At 45.3% G+C, this 26,839-nt stretch overlaps 1 protein-coding gene across 3 annotated transcripts; it reads right to left on the bottom strand.

Moving 5' to 3' along the window:
* SHC4 (SHC adaptor protein 4) lies at window positions 1–26,839 on the bottom strand. Of its 3 annotated transcripts, XM_015873022.3 has the most exons (13): window positions 26,370–26,839; window positions 25,342–25,944; window positions 19,695–19,765; window positions 14,186–14,249; window positions 13,228–13,347; window positions 11,615–11,668; window positions 8,863–8,914; window positions 8,173–8,299; window positions 6,123–6,300; window positions 5,179–5,239; window positions 3,688–3,867; window positions 1,902–2,155; window positions 1–1,234 (listed from the first exon to the last, which is right to left on the bottom strand). In XM_015873022.3, exons 2-13 carry the CDS (start codon window positions 25,900–25,902, stop codon window positions 1,079–1,081), a joined length of 1,878 nt encoding a protein of 625 aa, XP_015728508.2. In that variant the 5' UTR covers window positions 25,903–25,944; window positions 26,370–26,839; the 3' UTR covers window positions 1–1,078. The 3 variants fall into 3 exon arrangements, with proteins under 3 accessions (XP_015728508.2, XP_085371607.1, XP_015728510.2); XM_085515481.1 differs by lacking the exon at window positions 11,615–11,668 and having other exon boundaries at window positions 26,370–26,832; XM_015873024.3 differs by lacking the exons at window positions 1–1,234; window positions 1,902–2,155 and having other exon boundaries at window positions 3,843–3,928; window positions 26,370–26,832.

Raw genomic sequence — 26,839 nt, 5'->3', positions numbered from 1 at the left:
TTTACGAGTGTTTGTATTTAGATTATTTATTGTGACCAAACAATAGATACGTTTCCTTTAAAAGACTTTAGGAACAACTGGACTCTACATGAATAAGGGGAAAATCATATATTGTTTTGGAAAGAATACTGAATAAGGGCACATGCAAAGTTCAAACAGTCGTTTAGTTTTCTCTCAAAATGTATCATTAGTTTTGTTCACCTTTTCTAGTTTGTAAACAACTATGTAACCAATGAAAATATATTTAGCCTACCTTTAAAAAGAGATGACTCCAGTATTAATTGGTAGTAATAGTAAAATTGTATGCAAGACAAAAATATTAGGATCTAGCATGCTTGCCCCTTAGTAAGTTCTATTCCAAAATTATATTACACATATCAATCTCAACTCTGTAAATATTGCATAATCTCAATCTTTGAGTTGTCAGACAGTGATAAAAAATAATCAAGAAACCATACAATCTTTTTGTATTGTGAACACCATTCATTTCAAACATTACTTGCTAGTAAAGTGCTGTTACAAGCAAAATGAGATTGTTAGTGTCTATCGAAAGCATATGATATTTTAGTAATAATCAAATTGCATTTGTTTTGGCAAATAGTGAAAAGCCTAGACATGTTTGTTTAGCCATCCAAAACTAATTCAGTATAAATAATATTGGTTTCCAATAATTCTATCCTAAAAGGCACGTACTAATGTTCCAGTAGTTCATTCAAGTGAGCTTTTACATGTAGAGGTTTGATTGTGCTTTTAAATAGTTACTGATTCAGTATGACCTTGAAAGTGACATTTGTGCATGTCTAAAATATTTTCTCACAAATGAATCTCACACTCTGAAGGTGTAACTTTGTTAAGATTATATATATCCATATAACTATGCTTATCGATCTCTACAGATCTACATAGATATACACATATACATATATTCATATATACACACACACAAAAGGATATCTTCTGGAACAGCAGTAGAAAGTGCAGTCTATGCTTTTTGAATTGTCTTCGTAATATAAAGTTTTATAATAGTCAATGAAGGTTCCAAATACAAATTGTCTTGGGGTTTACGAGATCCAAGGGATTATTTGTGATAATGCAAGTGTCCCATATTATTCTCTTTCCTTACAGGCTGTTTCAAGCTCACTTCACTTCCAGAAGAGATGATTGGCAAATTATTTTCCATGTGATATTGAATAAGATGACCCACGCTGTCAAATATATGGTCTTTGGTTCTCACCTAATAAAAGAAGGAGAAGAATTCATTTAAGGTTATATTGTGCTTATGAGTGGTTGGATTTGAGGCTATTTGATTAAAATCAAAATGCATTTAAACCACTGAACTTAATGGAGCAGCATCATTAGGTTGTAGACAGCAATTCAGACCTACCCTTCGACTTATCGAGAGACTGAATGTATATAACTAGGGAGTAAAATAATCCCTTTTTTTCCTCCACAGGAAAGAGGCGTTTTTCCCCTACCTCCTACTAAGGATTTGTTTTCTGATTTATGTCACATTTGAAGATTGTCACTTAAAAGTCCTCTTTTAGCCCTGAGCAGAAACAAGTAGAATTCAGCTGACATCAAACCAGCTCCACATTTTCTACATCCAGAAGTACGTTGCTAATCAACTTCATTACTTAATGTTACGACCCTAAGGATACATTAAGTATGCACACTAATTATCAACACCTGGACTAACAACAATATTTAAGTACCTCACTTCTATTTCCACGGTGCTTCAGTGCTTATAAGTTCTTGAATTGAACTTTAAAAGCTATTGAAGTCACCCACTGGCCAAATTTAAATTAACTTGAAGGGAATCAGATCAATTTCATGTCCAGGAAAGTATTTTGCATTGAAATAGCTGAGCAGCCCTCAGTTTTCCATACGAGAAATGTTCATACCTTGCCCTCAGGATCCACCAAGAGAAGATGCTTTGCTTGCCCTCCCTGTAGTCCACTGAGGACATACTGACCAGGTGATGTCGTGCTCTCTCGCACCAAAAAATCCCCATCGTTGACTAAGAGGCTCTCTGCTGCTTTCCTGTTTAATTTGCCATGGTAACAATCTTCATTCCTTAGCTGTTGTTTTATTTGTGGCAGAACACAGAGACCAGCTGTGTTGCTTGTGGCACTCTGCTGCACAGTTTCTGGTAACTCTGAAATGAGATGAAAGGGAACATATTGGACACTTCTCCTAGAACTGTACCCTAAAAGGAAGAGAAAGACTATTTCTGTAGCTTTTTAAATAATTCTAATGATTCAGTCTTGAAGCTGGGATCAGACCAACCTTGCAGACTGCAATAGTATGCAAACATGAATGCTCACAATCCTGAAGTGCATCCGGTAAAAAGACCATATGATCTCCTCCCATACCTTAGATGGATAAACACTGGGTTGCTAGGTAACAGGGTTTGGAAAACATGCATTTTTTCTGATGCTCTACTGTTTGGGGTTTGTATTTCTTCGGTTCTATTAAAGTCAAATCTTCCCTGTTTAAAATAAGTAAATAAATTAATAAATAAAAATCTGTTGTTTTTAGCCTTTAAGATCTAGTCTTTCCTTCTTCCTTAACAAGCTCTGAAGAGGTTGTCATGGCTCATTGGGAGAATCATGTTGAGTGGCTCCAGCTATGTGCTGGAATGTAAGACAACATAGCCAATGTAGCCAGAAGGGAAGGATTACAGCATGATGCATCTGCTGTGAAAAAACGAACAATTACTGAATGTACTAACAAAACTGGGTGGTTTGGGATACAGCCAGTCAGACTGCAAATGATTCACAAGCAGCATTTTTGTAAGGAAAATAAAAAGGATACCACTTCTTCAATGAAATTGTGCAACTCAAGGGTCCTCAGGATACAGTTAGTTCCTTTTAGAGCATAACACATGCCTGGGTTAGAAATGTCTCAATGGTTACAGATTTCCTTTACAGCGGATATGATCCAGCCCTCAGCCCCCTTCTTTGTGCGTGGAGCCAACACTGACAGAGAAAACACTCAGTAGGAAACCATAAGATGTGATTAAATAAAGTATTTCCAATAATGAGGATAATCAGCAGCAAGCACGTAGCCTCCTAATGGATATCCACCACTTGCAGTCTTTAAAATGAGACACTTAATTGGACGTATTTAATAGATAGTACTGATCAAACAATCTGCTTTGGATGTTATTGGATGAGATTCAGTGGTCAGATAACTTGTGCAAGAATTGAGAAAAGGCCGACATCATGTTCCTGCTTTGACCTTGCATGCTTATTGCCTGTGAAGCAAAAGCATCTGAGGTCATTTCTAGCTTAGAGTGGGTGAGATATGAGTGTGCAAGAGAGCCCTCTTCCTTGAGGCACAGTATAGGCCCAATCTTTGATAGCATCTTAGAGACTTGTTCATTACCAGTAGAGGAAAATCTGATACTACATGCTGTCACCAATCAACTACAGAAGATGGAAGATTATTCTATATACTTGCTGTCTGAACTTTTCACTTTTAATCCCCTTTGTCTTGAATTTAAGAAAAAAACAAACAAAACCCACCAGAAAGGACTGCCCTCTTCCCCCCCCCCCCCCCCCCCGCCCACACACACACACTTTCTGTATTTCTTATGAGGAAACCAAACTCTTTCTCTTTGCACATGGCCACCAAGTTCCCTCTTTTCAAAGCTTAGAAAGATGCAGTATCACAATTAGAACCTACTTGTCTGACTCAGTGGGCTCCCATGGATCTGCGTTGCTGCTGTACCCCGGGCTGTACAGACTGCAGATTGCAGGGCCTGTGTGTTGATGTAACATGGATCATCAAAAAGATCTGTTCTATAGGCAGACTTCAATAACGTCGCACCTTTCTTTGTCTTCTGTGATCTTTCACCACAAGGACCTGCAATTAGTGTATAATCTGCACAGATGCCTTTTTCATTTCTAAACTCAAGTTAAAGTAACTGCAAAAAAAATGGAATATGAATGTTGCTGTTCTTGTATATCCCATGAAAGTCATTCAGAAGGAAAACAAAAATTGGCAGATGAACTGTTTTTTCCTATGGCACAAGGTACACTATTCAGAGTTAGAATGAAATTTTCAAAGATGTTCCACACTGATTCAGTTCTGCTTCAGTTAATGCCAGCACTAAATCCCCTGCTGATTGAAAAGAAATTAATACATATGACTCTACAGAGACACAAGCTGTATGCATTGTTTGTTGCAAAGCCCCTTCCTTCCCCTCTGTACCACAAGCTTTGTGGGAAACTGAACAATTCTCTCTTGCTATTCTTGTGGAGCAGAGAGAAGGAGGAGGTCAGTGCTTTTGTGGCACTGCCTGGAGAGCCAAAGCCACATCTGTCAGGTTAAAATCCCAGCCTAGAATCAAGTTAACAGCATATTCCCTGCAGGATATGAAAATAATGCCCCTTCAGCTAGCCAAATAGCACGCATATTTTTGTTCTTCAGCAAACATTTTAGTCATAGATCTATTCATTCATTCTTTTATTTGTTCACCCTCTCATTGCAAAATACTTTTGATTCTCCTTTCCTTAAATCAGAAATAACACAAAGAACTGAACCATTCTCCTTCAACAGTGTAACCCGTCTCTTTATAGCAGTGCAGGAGGGAATTCAAGGATGTCAACATGCACTGGAAGAGATGAGTTGGGGAAGCACTCTCAGGGCATCAGCTGTAGCAAATGAAATCCAGAAAGGGACAGAGGGTGGTGATCCTCTGGGGCACCAGAGAGCAGGTTTCTCTAAGATGGAACTGATATGGGCCACAAAGCTCCCCAAGGAGAAGAACAGACATACTTAAAGAGAGAAGCCAGTGACACTGGAATCAAGGTCACAGACTCCACTGGAACAGGAATTCAGTATTTGTAGGGGGAAGGGATATTTTCAGAGACTATTAAAGCAAAGAAATATCCTCCTTCTTCAAGGCGTATGAAAGAGAATTAAACAACAGAGAACTACTGTACAGTATCATGGCAAGTAAAATGAGTAATTCTGCCAGCGGACACAGCAATGGATTAGTGCCCTTTTGAAAATCTTTGAGGCTTTCTTGTCTGCCCTTCATCTAGGAAACCAGAAGTGACCTACTCAGTGACCACTTTTCAACGCTGTATTGAAAGCAAAGGGGCATCCCTTCCAGCCAGCCTGCCCTGGTTACTTCATGCATACGCATATGAAGGGAAACAGAACACATACCCATGGTTTTGTTTTCTTCTGGGCAATTTTCATATATGTTGATGAATGTCGGGCTGCCTGTCTGCAAAGAAATGGTAAAAATGGTCACATACAATAGTTCCTTAGACTCTGGAGAGCTTTGGAAACAAAGTCAGGACTGTGGAGACTACCAGGCCTACAGCAGGGATTTAAGATAACACTGGAAAACAGATGGGGCACAGGACAGAGCCTGGGAATAGTTGCCTCCAGAGACAAACCACGCCTGGGAACAGCAGCTTCCTGAGCAACACCAACCAGCCATGTTTGAAGGTGCACCCTCCAAGCAAAGATGGTGCCTGCATCACTGAATGGGGAAATGCTGGTGTTTCCAAGAAACAGAGCAGACTATGAAGTCTGTACAGCAAGACTGAACTCTGCTGGTTTTACTCCCTAATTTTTTTCTGTTCCTGAGTACCTTGAGCAAAAGCCATTTATTTCTACCATTTTTTGTAGCTATTGCAGCTGAATTAATGGAGTCTCATCAAACATTTCAGATGTAATTAATGCTGTATATACACTACAATCAGTTAATAATGTATGTAAAGGTTGTAGAACATAATGGACAGGAGGAAATATTTACTGGATCACAGAACTGAGTTAGGAAGTCCCAGGTTTTCTAAATGTTCTCTTAGATGAGCCATTCAGGTCTGTATCTATTTCCTTCTCACAGCTAACAAGTTAACAAGGGGATATTACTCCATCTCCTAAAAGTACTCTAAGGACAAACCAGTTAATCTTCAGAAAGTGCTTTGGGACTCAATTATGTACTAAGCATGATTAAATCTCGCCTAAAAAAAAAAAAAAACCCTTTCCCAAGATAGTCAGAACCTGGTTCTGATGTTAACACCATGCTTTACACCACAGTAACACTTTATTATTCATTCCCATAACAAGCAGTGAATAGTTCTATCAGAAGATACACTTACCAAGGAGTGCTGCTTTTTGCACTGTATAAAACAGCCAGACCTTTGGTCTGTTGGCACTTTCATTCGCATGTCTAATACTCCACCAGCGGGAGGCTCTTTCCCTGGAATTTCATTGTAATATTCATGATCCTCCCTCTCCTGTAAATTCCCAGCTGATCCATCAGCACTCGCTGCCTCACTGAAACAAATGTGGAAATAAAAGCAACCTATGTTATCAACTGCTTTCTAGTGTAGGCAAACATCCCAAGTGTTCGTGTATCACACAGCGAACAGATTAACCATACAAAGGTCGTAACGGAGTTTGGGCCTCAACTGTCAGAATTGTTTACTTTAATTCTCTCCAAATTAAAAATGGAATCCCCATGGTTCAGGCTTCAGGGAGACCATCTTGGCACTGAACAGCCCAGATCCCTGGGATGCCAATGTGCAGTTCACAAAGGTATCCAAAGTGTCAACTGTAAGAATGATTCCTCTGGCTTCTTGTCTCAAGTGTATAAATCTAGGGATGGGGACAGGAGTGGGGGGTGACACGACTTACAAAAGAAAATTAAAAGCTCATGTGGCATTTGGGCAGAAAAGCCTGCATCTGTTTCAGAAAAACAAATATTGCTACAAAAAATGTAGTCATCCTAAACGGAATGCACTCTGATTTTAATAATCAGAAACAATACAACTATTCTGTTTCAGCCTGAAGAAAACAGTGAATGACATGAAGGATGGTACCCGATGCTTTTCTTGAGCTAAAACAGAACGATGATAGCTTAAATGTACAGCTGATACACTGCAAAATAACTAGGTGCTTCCTGTACTGTCTCCGGTCCCAAAATAAAAAGCTCATCTCAAACCTTACTTCTCTGTTTAACAAGAATATAATTGGATAAAAGACCTTGAGCAGGAAAGAGATAAAGTTCAAGTAGTTGATTATGTGATATGCAGTGCAAGTATTTGATTATGTGATTCATAGTAGTTGGAGGTGGGTGACTCATTCACACAGCAATATCCGAGTTCTGTCTGAGGACCATTCTCCAAGACTGGCTGCGGTTTCAGCTCAAGGAGGGAATTTAATTAGCATCTTCCATTTCTCCTTTCTGTGATTTACTCCTGGCATAACTCCGCAGAGTTTCATAGCAGAGACTCTTCCTGTGGCCATCGTCTCCAGGGTAAACATAGTATTAGCAGTGGAATGCCAAGAAACACTATATGACAAAATAAATATAACCTGGAGGTGGTACTGCTGGCAAGGAGCAGAACCAGTTTTATTGCATTGTTTCAGGCACTGTACCAGTGACACTGCCTGCACACTCATTCTGGTTTTCAGGAAGCAGCAAGGTGGCTTTACAGCTTTACCTGCTTCTGAGAGGTAGCGAGGGATCAAATTCTGCATGCTAAAGGAAAGACTGAGAAAAATATGGCTCCTTAGACAGAGCCGTAAGTCAGACCAAGAATTGTGTGTCCAATGCACTGGAAATAGGGAACCAATTCACACTGGCCTTACAGTTTGAGCAACAGGCTGAAGAATTTATACTTTAAAATGCCAATTGGTGGCTAGGTTGATTTTGGTATACAGGGCTCACTCAAGTCACACTAGGTGGAACTGCAGGTCACTGCTGGGTCATGAACAGAGCAGCAGAGAGGTGAATTACAACTGCTTACATCCCCAGCACAGACTTTCTGTAACTGCAGCAAGCTTAAACTTGCTCAGTTTGCAAAGTGTGCACCATATTTATAGAGCAAAACTTCTCCACCTAATTTACCCTGCCCAAGTAAGGATGAGATGATTAGAACATTTGTTCCATTTCCTTGCATGACTTGAAATAAAGTGGTCTTAGCTAAGCACCTGTACAAACATCACTGGAAACAGCGGCATTTACTGGAATAAGCTAATGTTACTCTACTGCTCTATGTACATACAGCATGTATTACGGTTAGCATACATCCAGAATGCATAACATAAACATCTTACTTATGGATCATTCTTTGGAGTACCATTGTTCTCTGAGAAGTACTGAAGAGAAAAAACTGTCAGAGATGTGACTGGGAACATGCTGACCTTTCATTGGAAGTCACCAGGGTGGATGGGTTCTTCAGGTACTGTTTGAACCGGAGCTCAAAAGCCTGCCCTATGGTGTTTATCACCTCCTGTGCCATCCCATTGGGACACTCCAGTATGTGGCATGCTGCAAAGAGACACCTTGCTTTAATTAGGTAAATGTCCTTTATACAGAAAAAATAGAAAAAAAAACCATAGTCAATCTCTATTCTTTAAAGCAGAAAAGTTAAGCATGAAATTATCTAGGTAGCCTTAGGGCATTAGTTAGGACTGAGATTTTTTTTTATGTGCTATGAATATTGTTCTGCATATATTTTAGGCATAATATCAACTCAATGAAAGAAGCTCCATTCATAAATGGTTCCTCTACACAGAACAGCCCTATATCTCCCTCCCCAGGCAAGGCAGAGCCCCCTTTTGGCTGCCTTGGGAAGGACCCTGTCCCAGTGCAGAGCCAGCAGCTGGCACAAGTTCAGTCTGACCTACAGATCCCCACTTAATGGCACAAAGAACACGACATTTAGAGCCACAGTCTGCATGCAAACCGTCACCCCATCCACACAGCAAAGTTAGAAATTGTAAAGAATCTTGAGCTGCTCAGAAAATCTCCTTTTAAAACTCAAGCAAGTCCTTGGCAAAGATAAAGCAATCGTAAAGACATACATAATGATTTGAAAATTGCTTCCATACCTCTCTGATTAACAGGATCTTTTGCTACATATGCAACATAGTCTGTTGTATCCTTCAGGAAAGAACAAAACAAACGTTTTTAAAATTATCATTATGAACAACCTTATCATCATAACAAAGGAACTTAGTTCACTGAGAGATATTCTTAGCTTTAAAAATAGGTTTCAGGAAACCTGAAGGTGCTGCACAAGGGGGTAAGTGAAAGATCAGTGATGATCTGAGTGGTGGATACTGATGCAGTAATTAGCAATGCCTGTGCTTGTGATAAATGCAGGGGACCCTTTCACGTTCTTTGGGTTTGCAATAAGCTGTTTTACTCTGTAAGAGTGAAGAAAGTCAGCAGGTGCCTCATTAGCAGACAGTGCTGAACACATCAGGACAATGTGACTTCCAGCTACATCTTTTAGCTGGGACAGCCCTCATTGATGTCTGTGGAACGCTTAAAAGTCTGCAATGGCTGCAGAGACCGAATCAGAATTTTCACCATTTGTGGCATTAAGATTGACTTTTAAAGGCGTCTTAGAGAAAAGGTAATATTTAAAATATCACAGAAGGAAAGAGGGATTCCATCTCAACCCCTGCTGCCTATGCCAGTCTGGTTAACATCAGGTTAAATTACTCCGGATCTCAGTATAATCAGTTGTCTGTTTCAGACTCTCTTCACAGCTAGTGCCGAAATAATAATCACTTTTTCTTGTGAAGCTGAAATGTGATCCAAAATAGACAGAGTAACATTGCTAGTCATATTGCAAAAACAAAGAATGGCTTGATAATTCAGCTTTATAGTAAAAACAGTGGGGAAATGAATAACATTCTTTTAATTATTAAAGATGTATTTTGTTATTTTGGATCTTTAAAGTTGAATGGGGAAAAAACAATTGGCAGCTTAAAGGCACAGCTCTCTTGGGGGAAGATGTAATCAGCTGGCAGGAAACAAAGGCCCCATTTGCAATATGCACAAGAACAACCATTTAATAATTCACAATGAATGACACAGGAGGCACATCTCAGGGTCAGCAGATCTTGTCCTAGATCATTCAAAAAAAAAAAAAAAAAAGCCCTAAAATCTCCCAAGGTAATATCATTAAAGCAAAGAAAGCTAAATATTTCTCATGCGTTTAGAAAACTCAATTTCCTTTCCCTTCCTCCCAGGTTTTTCTTAAGGCTCATAAATATTTTATGATATTTTACTTTTAAAATAAATTAGGTCTTGACTGTAACTAGAAAACTGAAGCAACTGGAGCAGTACCTGCTATTTTTATATCTTTGCAACGCTTACGTGCCTGCATGGATGACTTTGCTTTGAAATAAAGCCCCCTCTAGAACTGAACCCTGGCATTCCTTAACAGTGCAGAGCAACACAGAACTGTGCTCAGACCTCAAAAGTAGGGACAGTTGGAGAGACACATCCTATGGAAAATAAGGCTGGAAATATATCCCTGCCTGAACTATGCTGAGATGTTATATAAAGACAAACTTAAGACTGCCAGCATCTAGGACATGGTACATACTTCAGAGACAGGACAGTTCAAGGATATATATTAAGCTGTTTAACTATCAAGAAAACTGGAGTTTGAAATGAAGCTTTGTGATGCTCAGCACAACAGCATAGCAACACTTGGAGCTACCAGAAATGGTCTGCAAAGCCAAAGGACTGTACTGCACAGTGCAGAGCACTAGGATAGCACAAGCACCTAGTGGTGAAAGTCAGACTTCTCAAAACACCTCAGTCGTTAATGGGATCCTTACAGATCTAATTCTTTGGCACCAGCTCCATGCGGTGCTTCCCTAGTGGGTACAGGACTGGCAGTGCAATGCCTGCACACGTGTTCCATCCACACATCCCTCCCCAGCTCCAGGAAGCTCCTGCTCTCAGGCAGCTTGGGCAAAACCTCACCAAGCAGCTGGGCTCCTTACATCACCCCATGGCCCTCCATCCATCACACAGGGCTGGTTCCCAGCTATTTTCCCTTGACTGGTCCTAAACCCAAAGAGGCAGATTTGTCATTTTCCAGTCAAAGCTAGATCTGGCTTCCACTCCTTTGTTTCATAACACAAGAACAAGGAGACATTTATCAAAACTGAAAGGCAGAAAATTCCAAACGGATTAAAAAAATACAGTTGTCACAACACACAGAGTGTGAAATTCAGAACGCTGGGAACTTGCTGACACTGGAGAAGGGAATAGGATGTGTTTGTGAATGACAAATTCCTCACAATAATTTCAATGAAAGATTTGGAAGAGGAAAGAAAACTCCTTGCATGATAACATCAATGAGTTCATAACTATTACACTGTGAGAACACCCCATATCTGCAAGAAAAATAATGTCATGTTCATCTTATAGGAGCTTTGTTTGTCTTGAAATTCATCTCAAATTTAGAGAGGCTGATGCTGACCTCTTCTGTAACACGGCATTAGATTACAGGGACCTCAGAACTAATGTAACTCCCAACTTCATATATTCTTATTTTCAGGTCCCCAAGCCTGTGGCCTTGTGAGTTACCCCATTCTCACCAGCAGGCAGTGGGAACAGTAACTCTACCTAGTTATCAAATCCCCACTGAAACTCCATTCAAAGACTCCGCTCCCAAGCCCCCTATCTATTTTAGATTCCTGGTCATGATGCAGAAGCATGGCATACTCTGTTAGTGCTTGCGGATAAGAAGGAATGAAGTAAAGTATTTGCAGGTATTTTTGTTCTCATAATAATTTCATTATACCTGCAGAAGTCTTATAAATCAATACTTACTGGGTCACCTCCAGAAGCAAATGAGATGGACTGCATGTGATGGTTGGCAATAATCTGAAAAGCATGACAAATTAGTTAAACATGCTCACGTGCATTTAGAAAACAGCAGAGCAAGCAATTCAGTTCATGACAACCCCATCTATTAAGAAACACGTGGGCATATCATTTGTGAAGGAAGAAGCTAAAAATAAGAATATTTTTGGAGACTATTCATTCATGTTTGGTAATACCTACATCCTGAAAGGGGTTTCAGAATGAGTTCAGACAACATTTCTGACCTAGTGAGTACACAGCTGCCTACTTGAGAGTTTCAAAGGAGAATGATGGAAGATACTAAATGCATTTACAAACTCTTGAAAAATTAATTCAGTTCAAAATGACCAACAATCTTATTTAAATACATGGTGTATATTGTATATAACAGTGGCATTTTTACAAACAAACAGTGCCCACTGATGCTTGGACCATCTTGTCTCCCAGCACCAGCACCACATTGTTATGTGGCAGGAATTTTGCTAGGCAGATCAAGCACAAACTTTGTTTAAAACACTACCTCATCTCTGGAGACAGGCTGCTTTTTATTATAAAATCAAGTGCAAGAGATTGTGCAAGTGGAAACACAATGAAAAGTGGTGGCAGTGCAGGAATGGTACAAACAGGATTTTCAGCTTGGAAAGGCCTAGTAATGAAAGACCTAGGAAGAATTTCAAGACAGTCCTCTGAACACATGCATGCATGCTAACATGGCATGTCAGTGCACTTGGAAAGAGATCTGTTGGTCCAGATTTTAGTCCTGTATCAAAAAAGGAAGAGCTGAGAGGGCCAGACTTCACCTGCCAGCTCCCAGAGCTTCCTCCAGTATAGAGAAGCCCTTTGCTGCACGCTGTAGCTGAAAGGAAGGGAGACCTCAATCCATTGGCCCTCCCAGCCCAGGAAAGCCACAGGAGCTGCCCAGCGCTCAGGACAGCATCGAGTCAGTGCAACAGGTCATCAGAGCCAGTGAGCTGGAACTACCTCTCTGCTGCAGCTCGTAAGGAAACCCACTCCTGGCCTGGCAAAGACCATGCTGGAGCTGAAAGAGGAATTTGGTGGGCAGCACAGAGCTCCCAAACTCATCTGCCAAAGGAATGCACTCCAGTCCCAGAGCAGACCCAGACTCCCAGGACCGTGCCCAAGTGAAGCCCAGGGAATGTGTACAGTATAACTGATGATGCACATTTATTACCCAGCTCTAATGTAGCTTTGAACAATAGCAAAGCTAAGCTCTAACTCATTATTTATATAATTTTATTTTACTCTAGGACAGTCAGAAACTCTAGTCAAGATTAACACCTTGTTTACTAGACACTGTACAGAGAGTGAGAGCAAGAGAAACACTTTGCCAAGTGCTTAGAGATCCCTGGATACAAAGGACACCATCACAAACAAAAAGGGCATGTATCACATCTTGAATTACCCCCAAGAGCTCTCATGTTAAAAATCAGCTTTACTGGGCATGCATAGGAAGACACTGGGTGCTGCTTTCTGCTCAAGCACCCCACCTATCTTTCAGATGTCACAAAAAGAGAATATGGTAGCAATGATAAAAGGACACTAGTTTACACATAGCCTACCTGCTGTGTGTCAACGTTAATCAGTGTGAGGCTGTTTGTTGAAATGGTCAACTTTATGCTCACACCAGAAAACTGGAGGTTACTTTTGCCAAGTACGGAAGACAGAAACTTAGCTGGAGGCTTTAAACACAGAAACAAAAGAAAGACATTGTCAGCTGGCTTGGCTAGCAGCAGAAGTACATCAGAGTCAAGTAAAACTTTACAGCGTCTTATTGAGAATGCAATGGGAACAAGGATAACAGCCTGATTATGGGAAACACATTCTGACTAGCATCAGCTTTGAATTACACCTGTATGGATGCTTTTTATGTCAATAATGGGGAAAAGTGTTAAAGAAACAAAACCTCAAAGTTACATGTTATAGCTAGCTAAGGAGTTCTGATCAACTAATTTCTCCAGTGAACTCTGCTTCATTTCTTGAGGATGAAGTATTTCTCAGTAAATTAGGAAATTTTCTCATGCATTCATTCTTCAGGAGTGTGTTTGCTCACTCTGATCTCCACAAATACCAAAGGAAACCAATAACTTCCCCTGGACACTACCCCAAGGCAGCCACTTCCACTGCCACTCTCTGCACGCCAGCCATTGAACAAATGACAGGTCCATTCAACGCTGCCTTTCTCCTTGTCTGCAATACAAATAACCATCAGGTTGTCTTCTGATGAATGAGCTCCCTTTCATTATCCAAAAGGCCTCCTACATTTTACAGATCAGAACCTAAAACTCAGAAACCACTGAGCACTGCAGAGGCTGGTAGGAGCAGAGCTTTAACACTGGGGGAGAGAAAGGTCTTGCACAGCCCTGCCCCCAGAACACAGCAGGCTAAGCACTGTGCTAACACTCAGGTGAATTAACACTCACTAACTCCAGCACAGATTGAACCTCATTGGGGAATCATGTATCCCGCTTATCAGAAGCAGATACAGAAGAGCAATTGTTCAGCTGAAGCAGTACTTACCTTCCGCTTTCTTATCGCTCCATTTGTACCTGATACAGCTTCACACAGTCGGCTTATTGCTTCCCTACAAACAGAAAAACACAGCACAAACTGTTGGATCATTTAACATGCATCAGCTGTAACAGGGCCAGCGACCTCATGATTTATTGCTGTAATTCCACTTAGAAACACTTAAATCTTCTGGAAAGTCTTTCACAGTTGTTTTTCCTTCTTTCTCCCTCCCAGCGTTTAAAAGAAAAACCTATTTAATGAAACACAATAATTCAGCAGTCCGCTTTGGAGTCATTCCTTTTCTTCATAAAATATACGAGCATCACCTAATGACAATTCTTTGTTCCTAAATAAATCAATAAAACCAGCTTACCACAATGAAACCCAAAGGACCTCGTGCCTTCCAGTCCCTTCTCTCAGTAAGGCTGGCAGGCAGCCTTCCTACCTGCCTTAATCCATCTTCGTTAGAGCACCAGGGGTGTGCTGAGTGAGCCCAGCTGGGTGCCTTTATGGGCTATCTGGTGTTCAGGGGTTTCTCTTTTTTGAAACAAGAAAAGAAGGAAAGAAATCACAGAAGCGACGTTTCACCTGCACTTCAGCCAGTTTCCCACACTTTTACATCACAAGAACATTCTTGCTGCTCAGCCTACACTGTTTGGGAGTTATGACTGGCCATTTCCTAGTGCTGCCCTTGCTAGGTGTGACAATTCTTCCAGCATTTGATCCCTAGGCTGTGCAGAGCAGTGACATTCCTGGCCAAGCCACAGGTTAGATATCTATGCATACAGCAAAGCAAATGCTTTCAGTGTCGCTGCCAGCAGTGCTGTATCCCTCTGGGCAGGAGGCTTTTCCCTGGGAATGACACACAGACCTCTTCATTTTCAAGGTGCATGGTTTGCTCATCTGAAGCTGGATCACAAAGCTGCTTCTCTTAAGCAAGGTGTTCTGCTGTAGTGCTTTGTAATGCCACAGCTCAGAGGGGAGGTTTGGAGGTTCAGCTTTGAGATTTTTGCAAACCAGAGGTCCCAGTTCACCTCTAGCAGCTATTTCCCAAATCAGATGTCCTATCCCAGCCACTCAGTAACCTCTATAGGTGCTTCTTGCTTTGGAAAGCAGAAATGTAAGGCAGAATGTACTGATGGTCTGTATCAAAGACAGCTGTATTTCTCACTGAAGGTAACTGTTACAAGCTGCATCTCTTTTCTGAGCTTCAACAAAGCAAGTTCTGATGTATGGTCAGCCAGGTGCTGCTTTCCACAAACACAGCAGCATCCCGAGGGCAGTTAGCTCAGCAGCTGGGAAACAATCTTTTACTGGCAGCCACTGACTTTTCCCTGACTTACATTCATTGTTTTGAAGCCAGTAGAAAAACGGTGAGCAACAGGGTTGGGGTGTGCTCAGCAGATTTCCTTAACATTCCTGGACATCCTGGAGATGAGGGAAGGTCAGCTCTGCTGCAGCATGCCATGGATTCCAGGATCCAACCTGACAGCCTTATCTCAATAATCCAGCAATCACAGGTGTTACTGGGGCAAGTTTTCCATGTGCTGTCTGTGCAGGATGTCCTGGAGACACTGAGCCAGGTTGGCAGGCAGTGAGCCAGATAAGCCCCGTGCTGCAGGAGGGCTGGAGCAGGTGGGCTGCCAACATCATAGAAGAGCAGCATCATAGTGAACTGCTTTAGATGGACCAGATTCAGTTTACAAATGCAACCTTTTAAGCACAGCCTCTTTTTGTAGCTTTTTAAATCAAAGCACTTTCCCCTACAGAACTGAAAATATGAAGTGAAATCCTGACACCTCTCTTGTTTAGCTTGGTGATATTATTTCAATGGTAAAAAGGGCAAAATTAATCATAACAGGAGTGGCATCCTGCAGGATGATCTTGCAGATTCCAGCGATCCATTTGGAAAATGAGAGCTCATCTTCTCATTCAATATTAAAGGAAATTAAAATCAGAGCCAAGACATTAAGGCTACCTGGAGCCTTCAAGTCTAGTTCTACCTAGAAAGAAAACCAGAATCTGAACAAACTGAAGAAACAGGGAAGTGTTCTATTTTGATGACAAATGAGTTCCCAAACACTTCAAGCATCCTATATGGAATACTCAGTTGCAGACAAAGCTGTCAGCAGCAGATCCCATCCTGGTACAAGCACAACTTGTGACTGCCCACTTCACCCCACTGCCATGCAATTGTCCAACAAACAGGAACAAAAAAAATAAGCAAACCATTTCTAATTAAGTTTCTATTTCCTCTCTTTCCTAAGGGAAATCATCTTCTCACAGCTGCTCCTTGCTTCATATCATCAGATGGTGTTCCAGATGACTTAACAGGCCTTCTCATATATTACTTTAAAGGTGTGAAAAGCAGTTGTTCAATAATACCTTGCTGATAGAACTGAACATCTCTAATTTTCAATCACTTCCATGGGGCAGGTGGACCAGATCTAAAACCTTTGTAGGCCTCACAGTTATCCTATGGATGAATGTGCAGCTCTGTGGCTTCTGGGATTTGCTTCTCCATTTTCCATTTGCCAATCAGAAGCAGTAGATGTTGCCTTGTTATTCCAGACATGTTGCTGCTGCTCCTTTCTCTCCTCCTTGCCACTCATCCCAAGGCAAAGCACTTTGGTTTGTTTGTTTTCCTTTAAATCACACTGACTGAGATAACTCCACTGGTGCACTCTGCAGCAGCTTCTCTCACCTCTGGGAGCCCCAGAACAAGGAAAGCCATGAGGAATTTAAATTGGTTTAGTTTAAGGCAAAGAAAATCTCACCCCTCAACAACTCAGCAACTTACAGCCATCTGAAGAGGTCCCTGCCTGCCAGTCCTGCAGCGCCCATGCAATTACACACACCGACCACTGGTAGTCAACACAATTTTCAGTTCCATAGTGAATGGGAGAGATTTGGGTCAGCTCCTGTGCTGAGGTGAGCTACACACCTGTGGGACTGAGCCATGGAGCCCCATGCAGCCAGACAGTGCTGCAGGGAGGGCAGAAGGAATCTGTGGTGGCTCAAAAGCCAGCAACGAGGTGGGCAATGGGAAGTGACAAAGACAGCCCCCTCTTGGCACCTGTGAGCCTTTAGATCATCTCGGTGGTACACTCAAACCCAGATTTCATCCTCTAGGGCTGCACTTCTGCAGTAGGTCCTGCCACAGAAGAGGCTGACAGAGAGGCACTTTGTTGATTGTTTCACCAAATGAGAGCAAAAGAAGAGCAAGGGGCTGATGTAAGCAAGCAAGCATGCTGCTGGAGATCTGCTTTTAAGCACTGAGGGCTCTGCCCACACCACTGAACAGAAAGGGATTGTGTGTCTCAACAAAGTTGAAATTAATCTTCCAAACAAAGTCAGCTTTCTTCAGGCAGCCACCCCACCAGCCCTCTGCAATGCCCCTTGCCCCAACCATGCTGCCTGGCCATTCCCAAGTAGGAGAGCCATTGCCTGGATGCAGAATCCCTTTTCCCATACATGCCTAGATGCAATCACTGAGCTTGACTTAACATAAGTGGGAGGTGGGAAAGAGAAAAAGAGCCAAAGGGCCAGGCAAGGGGAGGGAACACTGGGCTCTGTGCAGGCATGGGATGGGCAGGAGGGCACCTCCACAGCACAGGGGCTCCAGTTCCATTCATCAGAATGCAAATAACCCATGGTGTACTACAGCTGGTGCAGAAGGGAACTTTCTTAAACTGACCTCAGTCTGGCTTGTAGACATAAAGCAAAACAGGGAAGAGTCATAATTAAAGACCCCTTCAAACAGAGCATGACCCTTTGTTTAGTGAAATGTCATCAGGGTAAAAATATGTTTTTATCCCCAGTAAAAATAATAGAGATTATTAAAACAGAATCATTTCAAATAACTCCTCAACTGTTGTGCTGTGGAGAGCATCCATAAAGTTACTCGCCTGGGAGAACAATGGGAGAACAATCAGAGTTATCATCACTCAGTCAGGTCATAATCAATTGAACTTTAAAGTCAGCATGCACCCAGCCCTTCAACAGGCAGCCTGCAAGCAGTTTAAGGTTTGAAATTCTCAAACACAAAAGAGTCTCCCAAGGTCAGCAGTAGCACAAGGCTTTTTTTTGAAGTGGTGGATCTATTCCCATTGTTAAGCTCTCTCACAGCCCTGGTTAACAGATCCGGACCATTTGGGCCAAATTTAAGTTGGCAAATTTTCTTTGGGTAGTAATTCATATTCAGTATTTTCCACTGTGCTTTAGAGTGTAGTATGTAAGCAGTTAAAGAGTTAGGTTGTGCAGATTCTTCCTTTTAGCTGACAGGTCTGGGAGCCAACAGGTAGATTTTTAACACTTATCTCATCGTGCACCTTTCCTGCCTTCAGACTGTTTGACATGAGCACTTGAAGAAGCAAAAGAGCATCTGTAAATCATCTGCCAGCAGGAAGGAAGAGCTGGGCAGCCACAGGAAGCCTAAACCACACTTCTGGCATCCTCAGCATGAGCCAAGCCAGAAAAAAGGCTGAGGAGGAGGGAACAGGGACACAGCTGGGCAAAAATACTCTGCAAGGAGCATTTGAGGTCAGGGAACAGGGAGCTTTGCTGCAGGACCATGGGTGCATCCCAACTGCCCCTTTGGAAAATCACTAGTATGATTTCTTATAGACACAGCAACTCTGCACATAGGAAGAGACTGAAGGTAAAAAATAAAGTGGGGTTGTTCTCTTCCTGATGCGCCGTATGGTAAAATGATACAAAGATGGTAACAAAGGTGGTGACAGATATTCAAAATGTTATTTACGAAGAAAAACTCACCAATATGGAGGCCTTCACTGGGAAATGCTGAGACAATCTCCACCAGGAAGCAATCTTCAAGAGATGCTGCCTTAGTGCTGGTCAGCCCTTAAATGAGGTCTAGAGGAGGTGGAGTCAAGCTCCACCCCTTCTGGGAGCACAGCTGAATTAGTCTCACCTGTGTTCTCACAGATGACCCGACACTTGCCTCAGCTGATTAATCAGAGGTTCAGGCTGTGATTACCAACTTCCCATACACGTGCCAACAACCAATTGTGAGATGACTTCACTAGATGGAAGGACCCACAGCACCCTGCACCAGGTGTGAAGAAGGGAGAAGGCAGCAGAAGAGATGCCTGGAGTGCCCAGGCTGTTCCTCGGCCACAGCATCAGCAGCATGGCCGTGGCACAACCTGCACGTTCACCTTATGCCCCATGTGAGCCCAGGCTCATGGCCCAGCTGCCAGAACCAAGCACTGAATATGCCTGTACCATGCTGCAACTGCAGGGGGATTCTCTCTGCATCTAAAACCTAGAACTGGGAGAGAAATTCAGTCTGTGCCTGAAACAATCGGTTTCACAATGGAAACAGCCTATTGTAATGACCACGTAATTCAAGTCATCGCTTGGGAAGAAGCAAAGCAAACTACACAAACTCCTATTCAAAAGAGTCTGAGAGTTTGGCACACAGCGGTGGCTTCATACAGAAATCAGAGCTCAGGCTTTTCTTTCTTGCACTGAATTCCCATTCAGCAGTGCCTACCTGGTGACTTGTGTTCGTGTGCCAAAGTCCAGGGACCTCATTGACTGCAGCACTTCAATACAGCCCATGTACTGTGGAGAAGAAAGAGAGAGAGAGAGAAATGATGGCTATGTTAATACCTGCAGAACAGCTGAGAGGAGGTCACAGAGGAAAGCAAGTGTAATTTCAGCCCACTGAATTTATGCAGAACTACAATCTATAGGAAAATCAAATCAGCCGTTCTAAAGCAACTTCCTAAATAGATCCAGGTTTACTGAAAAGTGTACAGAACAGCAAGGAAGGTACCAGCAGCTTCAGCAACACAGCACAAAAAAAGATGAAACACTCTGGGGACACAAAATCCAATCCTTCCTCTTTCCTAATTCTGCTCATTGTCACTGATTAAGTTGTGCCACTGAGCCAGGAGGAGCGCATTGATGCTGCATTGAAATTCCCCCATGTGCAGAGGACATCTGCAGGACCGCTGTGCTCAGGGGCCCTTTGGAGCAGTGGGAGGCATTACAAGGCATGAGGAAAACACCGGCCCCGTGCTGCTGCAGGTCTGATGACAAATAACCAACCTCTGCAGAAGATGGAGGAGGCAGAGTTGCGATTCATGCTCTTAGCAACAGCTCTTTAAGAGCCTGCACCACAAACTGACTGTTTTAAGAGGCCGAATCCCACCTTTCTGTTGTATGGGGCACAGCTGAGGGCTTTTTCTGTACTTATTAGGGATTTGAGCAGGACACATTTTTGGAAAAATCATGACTGGGATGATCTGTGACCATATAAAACCCCCTGACATTTTGTACAAGCCTATGGAACACTTTCATCTCAATGAAGTGCACCAGGGTAACTCTAGCCACTGAGTTTACCTCTCCCCAAAATATTTTATTTATTCCTTTATCATTTCTGCTGATAGCCATCCTTCTGCTATTCGAGGTCTGTGTTTCCCAGCTGGCATCCCCTGTCTGTCTCTGCAATAGTCACCTGGGAACTAAACATCCTGCAACAGCCCGGCCACACGGAGCCCTCCTGCATGGAGTCACAGCCTCTGGGATCCATCACAGGGAGCCCCAGGCAGGGTCTGCATGCCCTGTCCTCTTGTTTTGCACGGACAGAAGCAGCACTGTATGCAGAGAAAGGCACCGGCCTGTTTGTGAATGGATTCTCCTGCAGTGCTCAGAGGCAGTGAACACAGGTGTCTGCTCCAGCTTTAGGGGCCTCCAGAAATGACTGTGTTAAAAAGAGAACGTGTGTGAGCAGTCAAGCAGGGATTCCACAACAATGGTATTATATCCCTGTTTTGGTTTCTTTCCAAATAGCAACGCAACCCTTGGGAGAACTCCAGAATTAGGTCAGAGCCCTGGAAGGACATCAATAAGAATCTGAAGGGTTTGCAGAACTGCTTCCCTAATGAACATTTAATGACTTTGTAAAGGACTCTGAGAGCTATCTTCCTTGTTAAAGATATTCCTGCTTAACGGGAACAAAGCAAATGTGGAAGATATGCCTCAAGCCTCAGCTCATAGCACGGCAGAGACCTCCGGCCCTACAGGATAAGGTCAAGCATCCTGTGAGCTGGCGGGGTGCCCCTCGATCCTTGAGAACAGCAAGATTTAGAGGAGGAGGTGAGTCATGCGCTGATAAGCGAGTCCCCGCTGCATTCTGAGCAGATGCGTGGGAAGCTGCTCTAAGCAAAGATGAAAAATCAATATTAGGTTTTTGCATAAGTGACCCTGAGTGAAGCTGAACTTATCAATGATTCACAAAAGGCCTTTTTTTTTTCTTTTTTTTTTTTTCCTTCCTTTCTTTAAAAGCCTGAGTAAGGAAGTGCATTAACACGGCTCCTCACTGCATCCCTCCTTTATTTTATCTGAATGAGAGCAGTCGGTAAGGCTGAACCCCCACAGCCCTGGGCAGGGGGAAGTGGTGGGGCTGGGGAGGAGAATGTCGGGGTCACAGAGCTGGGAAGAAGCCCAGGGAACACTCAGAAGGGACAATGGGATGCTGGAAGCCTGGTAGAGAAAATAAAAGATATCTCCAAGGAAGAAAAAAAGAAGCGAAAATTGCACAAGGATGATTAACCCTTCCATAGAAGAAAACACCAACGCAGAACAGAACCAGCTGAAAAGGATCTGACCTCACTGATGAGGGTGGATGCTTTGCCCACTCATGCCTTGTCCAGCACCTGTAGCAGTGACCCATGCCAAACCATGCCCCCATCTCCCTGCAGTGGGATGGGGGGTGGCTGTCCTGCAGGAGCTCCATCTCACAGCATCCAAAGGGGAGGGAGATCTGTGGATGAATTCTGCCTCCCCACACTACCAGGGCTGGGAGAGAAGGCTGCTTACTGAAGATGCACATCTTTTCACATCTCTCTGCAAGAGATGATGGAGAGTGACTGCAGACAGGATGAGGGACTGCGTGGGAGGAGATGTGAATGCACCCGGCAGGGCTCGCATGAATAAGCTTTTCAGGCACCCTCTAACACAGCCCCACGTCTCAATGCATTCCTTCCCACAACACAGTGAGTGGCTCCAGCCTCAATGACAGCCAGTGATTCACCAGCAGCAGCAGTACAGCTCGTGGAGCTCCTAATTGAACAATACAGCTGCAGCCTCATGATTTGACTTACTAGTTAACAGGCATTAATTCATGTGGAATGCCAAGGGCAGCTCCTACAGACCCCACAGCCACCAAACAAAGAATCCAGGTGGCAGGATTTGCTAGCAGAGGCACCACTGCTGTTACATTGCCTCTAACCAAAGGCATGTCAGATGCTGCTCAGATTCCCTAAAAACATTACAGCTACCTGGGAAAAAAAATAAATAAAAACATAAAACAATCACTGCGTGCAAGTGAGGGTGGCAGGAATCCACCGCCCATCCAAGTCCTTATTTTCCCAGCACCTGCTTTAACAAGGTGCTTTTGAAGTGAAGGGAAAAGATTTCTGAGCCTCCCACCCCTCTTTCCTCCAGGGCTGCCAGGTGGGGAGTGGGGAGCTCTTCTTGATTGTTGTGAATAACACCTCGATGGATGGGGCCAGATGGGGAAAGCAGTGCACACATGCAGCAGCCATGAGCATGTGGCACCCACACAGCACAGCAGGGCCGGGGAGCACAGGCAGAACGGCCTGGAAAGCAGCCCAGCTTTTGCTAAATAGGACATTTCCAGGGAGGGTCTGACCCTTTCATTTGTGTTTTCAGTTTTTAATGCCCCATCCCTGCAGGCATTCAAGGCCAGGCTGGATTTGGCTCTGGGCAGCCTGGTCTGGTGGTCGGTGACCCTGTATGGAGCAGGGGGGTTGAAACCAGATGATCACTGTGGTCCTTTTCAACCCAGGCCATTCTGTGATTAAACAAACGTGGAAAAAAAACAAGCCAGGAAAAGTTCCTAAGTTTCTGTATGTATGTATATACATACAAACATATGTATACAAACACATTTTCAATGAGTGTATACACACAAACATATACACACACACTTTCTCTTACTTTACAGTTTTGATCTGAAAAGCCCATCCCACAGCACTGCACCAGCACAAGGGCTGTGGCAGGTTTGGTTCAAAGAGAACCCGACACAGCACCTGCAGCTGTAACACACGTGAGCAGCCCACAGAGAAGCACTAACCCAAGGCAGAGGCAGTGACAGCTGTGGGCTGAGGGCTGCCCAGCACCCCGAGCCCTGCTCACCCCTCACAGCTGCAGCTCTGCAGCCACGAACCACCAGAGCTGATCTCCTTCCTGCCACAGAACTGCACCAACAGCCAGGCTCCCATTCTGCTCTTAAAGGTAGCGGTACAGCGATAAGCTCTGTCCCAGCTCCTGCTTTAGTACTGCTATTTGTGCTCTCTGGTATTCACACAGGCAGGCTGGTAGACAAGTAGGGGGCTCAGCATCTTGCACAGCCCAGGTGACATGAGACACATGTGGCCCCTCCAGCTGCTGTGCACAGCTGCAGTCACACCACAGGGCACGCCACAAGGAATCCCATCACTGGCACCTCATGAAGCTACACCAGAAAAACAACTTCTGCCTCCTTCCAGCTTATGGGCGACCAGTTTTGATGAAAAGCTTTTTATCACTTCAGCAATTTCTGTCTTTCTGAAATACCTGGTCAACAAGCCACCGGCTTTGGACACAGCACATTAGGTTGTGCTCCTGCAGCTGCCCTGGGGCTCCTACAGAAGCAGAGCTGTAGGAGGACATCTCCTTGTTGTGCTGGGAGGCCCCTGCCAGTCACCCCTTCAAAGACACTTCCCTGTGAAACAGCCTGACCTCCATGGCAGGAAAATGCCCTGGAACATCAACCTGGGGAGCAGCAGAAGGGGGCAGCCCCTTCACCACTTCTCTGGACCTTCCCGTAACTCTGGGCCTTGGTTTTGCTTCCCCTTTCTGGTCAGCGTGGCTCCCAGCAGGTAACACTTGGCTGCTTCTGCCCATGGGCCCATACAGGACCTGGGAAATTCCCCTATCAGGGGGCATCCACATCCCTGCAGGGACCTCAGAGCCTTGGCTGTGACTTGCACCATACAACAGGCAGGTGCCACAGGCCACGCACCATGACACCACAACATCAGCACAACGCACACCAGCACTAGGAGCCCCTGCAGGCACTGTGCTGTCATGCTACGTACCACCAGCATCCCCATCAACCCAGTCAGCCACCACTGGTACCGAAGTAACAAGGGCCCACATCAGCACGGGGCCTTGCAGGAAGACAAGCAAAAGAGGACAGGCACGAGGGCAGCTCAGAGAAACCCACCCAGTACCAGCTCCCTCCTACTGCTGCCTTTTGCAAGACAAATGCAGATGATTGCACTCTGACTTCCATGCCCATCCCACAGCTCCCACAGCCAAAGACCTCACCCACAGTAGCCAACCTGCTTGGGAAGGGTGGGCACAGCCACGGCCCCATTTTGTTCTTCTCCCCTCTGATGTGCACGGTCAGAGGTTCAGCACACGGACAAGGAAGCAATTGCCATTGGCTTTCCAACTGGCAAGGTCTGGGCACAAAATAAAACATCCAGAGAGGAAAAATGGAAAACAAGAAAGCTCCTGAGCACGATATGGGTGGAAAAAACAAAGCCCTGAGCCCAGGGACTCACCCAGCAGCACAGACCCCTCAGCCAGCACCAACAGTGACAACACAGTGTGAGAAACACCCAGAGAAGCTGTGGTTGGGTGTCGTCTGGAGGTACAGACAGTGCTCTGTGTGCCCAGAGCAGTGGGTGCAGCCCGGCAGCACAAGTGGAAGGCAGCCTCAGCACCCTGCACTATGCAGAAGGGGCTGCAAGGCCAGTGCTGGGTCCAGCACTGAGAGACATCACAGTGTGAGCCAGCACCTGCCTGGCACCAGAGCTGCTAGGAGGAATGGGACCTTGCCATAGTCCTTCCACTCCAACACACATTTCAGAGTGACCTCATTTGCAGTGCAGCTCAGCTGTGCTCTTCCAAGAGCCTAAGGACAGACTCTGTGGCAACTGATGTTGTCTACCTCTGAGGATAGCTGTGCTCCTTTTAACTCCCTCAGGCCACCAGCACAGCCCTACATCCGTCATTAAACAGCAGATACACAGGGTAAGTCGGTGACCAGGGGCTGCAGAGGTGGCAGTACAGGCTGCAGCCCCCTGTGCCGGTACCCGCTCCCAGCGCTCACTACTCACCCGCACACTGTAGGCTGTGCCCGGCTCCTCTGCGCTCTCCCCGCTGGGCACGAGGCTCCCTCCCAGCCTGCCCACCACCTCCGCTGCTCCTCTCCCTGTGCAGCCACCCGTGGGCCTTGGGGTCAGGTGTGGTCCTTCTGAGCCGGGCTGAGGGTACGAGGCCGAAAGGCAGCTGAGCTCAGGTGAGGAGGGACCGCCAGGGACGGTGACGCACTCAGTCAGTTTAGTCCTCGGCACCTCCTTGCTCCCCAGGCAGAAGCTCTTCAGGCTGGGCAGAGCGGAGGGGTTGGCGAGTTTAATGTTGGCCATGCGCGGGATCAGCGCGCACAGCGTGGTGCAGGTGTCCTGCGGGCCCAGCGGGACGTCCTCGGCCAGCAGGCTGGGAGCTGAAGGGTGGGAGGAAGAGGAGGAACCTTTGATGTTTTGCGGCCCTTCGTCCAGAGACGTTACGGAGTCGTTCCTGAAGCGGCTGTACTTGGCCCTGTGCAGCATCCCCGGGTGTCGGAGCAGCCCCACGTACAGGACGTGTGCACCGAGGCTCTGCGGGCCGCGCTCTCTCATAGCCCTTGCAGTTCGGTAACCGGAGCCTCGGGCACAAATCGCCTTTGTGGATAAATCAGACGGAAAGCAGGCAAGTCAAACACCGTTAAAAACAGAAACCTGACCGAGATTTCTGCCGATTCCCTCCCGAGCAGCGTATTTTCCTCGGTGCGGGAGGCTTCCAGCCCACGGCCGGCCGGCATTCCCCGTGCAGACCCACGGGCGGCAGCAGCCCACGCCCAGAAATGCCACCCGAGACCGTGTCCCCCCCCAGCCCTCGGGGCCGCGCACCGGCCGCTCACAGCCGGGATGGCAGCACCGCGCTCCTGGCCGCAGCCACAGACCGAGAGCGATCCGTGCAGAGCCCAGCACAGCAGAGCAGAACACAGCAGAGCCCAGCAGAGCACATACAGCAGAGCAGAGCCCAGCAGAGCAGAGCACACACAGCAGTGCAGAGCCCAGCAGCCGAGCCCCGCGCTCAGCCGCACCTCCAGATCATCCCGATTCCCTCCAGGTGCGCGGCTCTCGGCGCCTTCATCCTCAGCTGCCCCCACGGGGAAGCAGCGGCAGCTCAGCCCCGCTCGGCACCGCTCGTGCCCGCACACGCGTTAAGCCGAGCCCTCCCGTCCCGCAGCAGCTCTCAGCCTCGGGGCTGCCAATTCTCGCTCCGGAATCCCTCAGCTCCGTTCCGCGGTCCGTGCGGTGCCCGGTACATTCGTACCACCCTCGTCGTGCGGGTCAGCACCGCCCGAGCCGCTCCCGCCACGCCGAGCCCGGGGCGCCGCCGCCGCCGCTTTTATGAATGAAGTTAGTTATTTTTTTTTGTGAATGAGGCTGTGCGCGTGCAGGCGGCCAGAGCCGTGAATGGCGCTCGGCGGGTGGCCGCGGCCCGGCGGCACCCGGGGTGATCCCGGCAGCCAATCACAGCCCGCCGCCGAAACACGCGCCATCAGCGCGC

This window comes from Coturnix japonica, chromosome 14 (genome assembly GCF_054131305.1).
Source record: "Coturnix japonica strain WE chromosome 14, WE-NBRP24, whole genome shotgun sequence".
In the NCBI taxonomy this organism is placed as follows: Eukaryota; Metazoa; Chordata; class Aves; order Galliformes; family Phasianidae; genus Coturnix; species Coturnix japonica.
This window is presented reverse-complemented; position numbering and strand designations above follow the sequence as displayed.

What these genes read in the sequence shown, in the direction of transcription:
- SHC4 (XM_015873022.3), bottom strand. Translation starts at nt 25,902, where the DNA reads ATGAGAGAGCGCGGCCCGCAGAGCCTCGGTGCACACGTCCTGTACGTG. An exon ending in GCACAGCCTACAGTGTGCGG is followed by an intron (nt 19,766 to 25,341) that starts GTGAGTAGTGAG and finishes TCTTCTCCACAG; the next exon opens with TACATGGGCTGTATTGAAGT. An exon ending in ACACGAACACAAGTCACCAG is followed by an intron (nt 14,250 to 19,694) that starts GTAGGCACTGCT and finishes TTCTGTTTGTAG; the next exon opens with GGAAGCAATAAGCCGACTGT.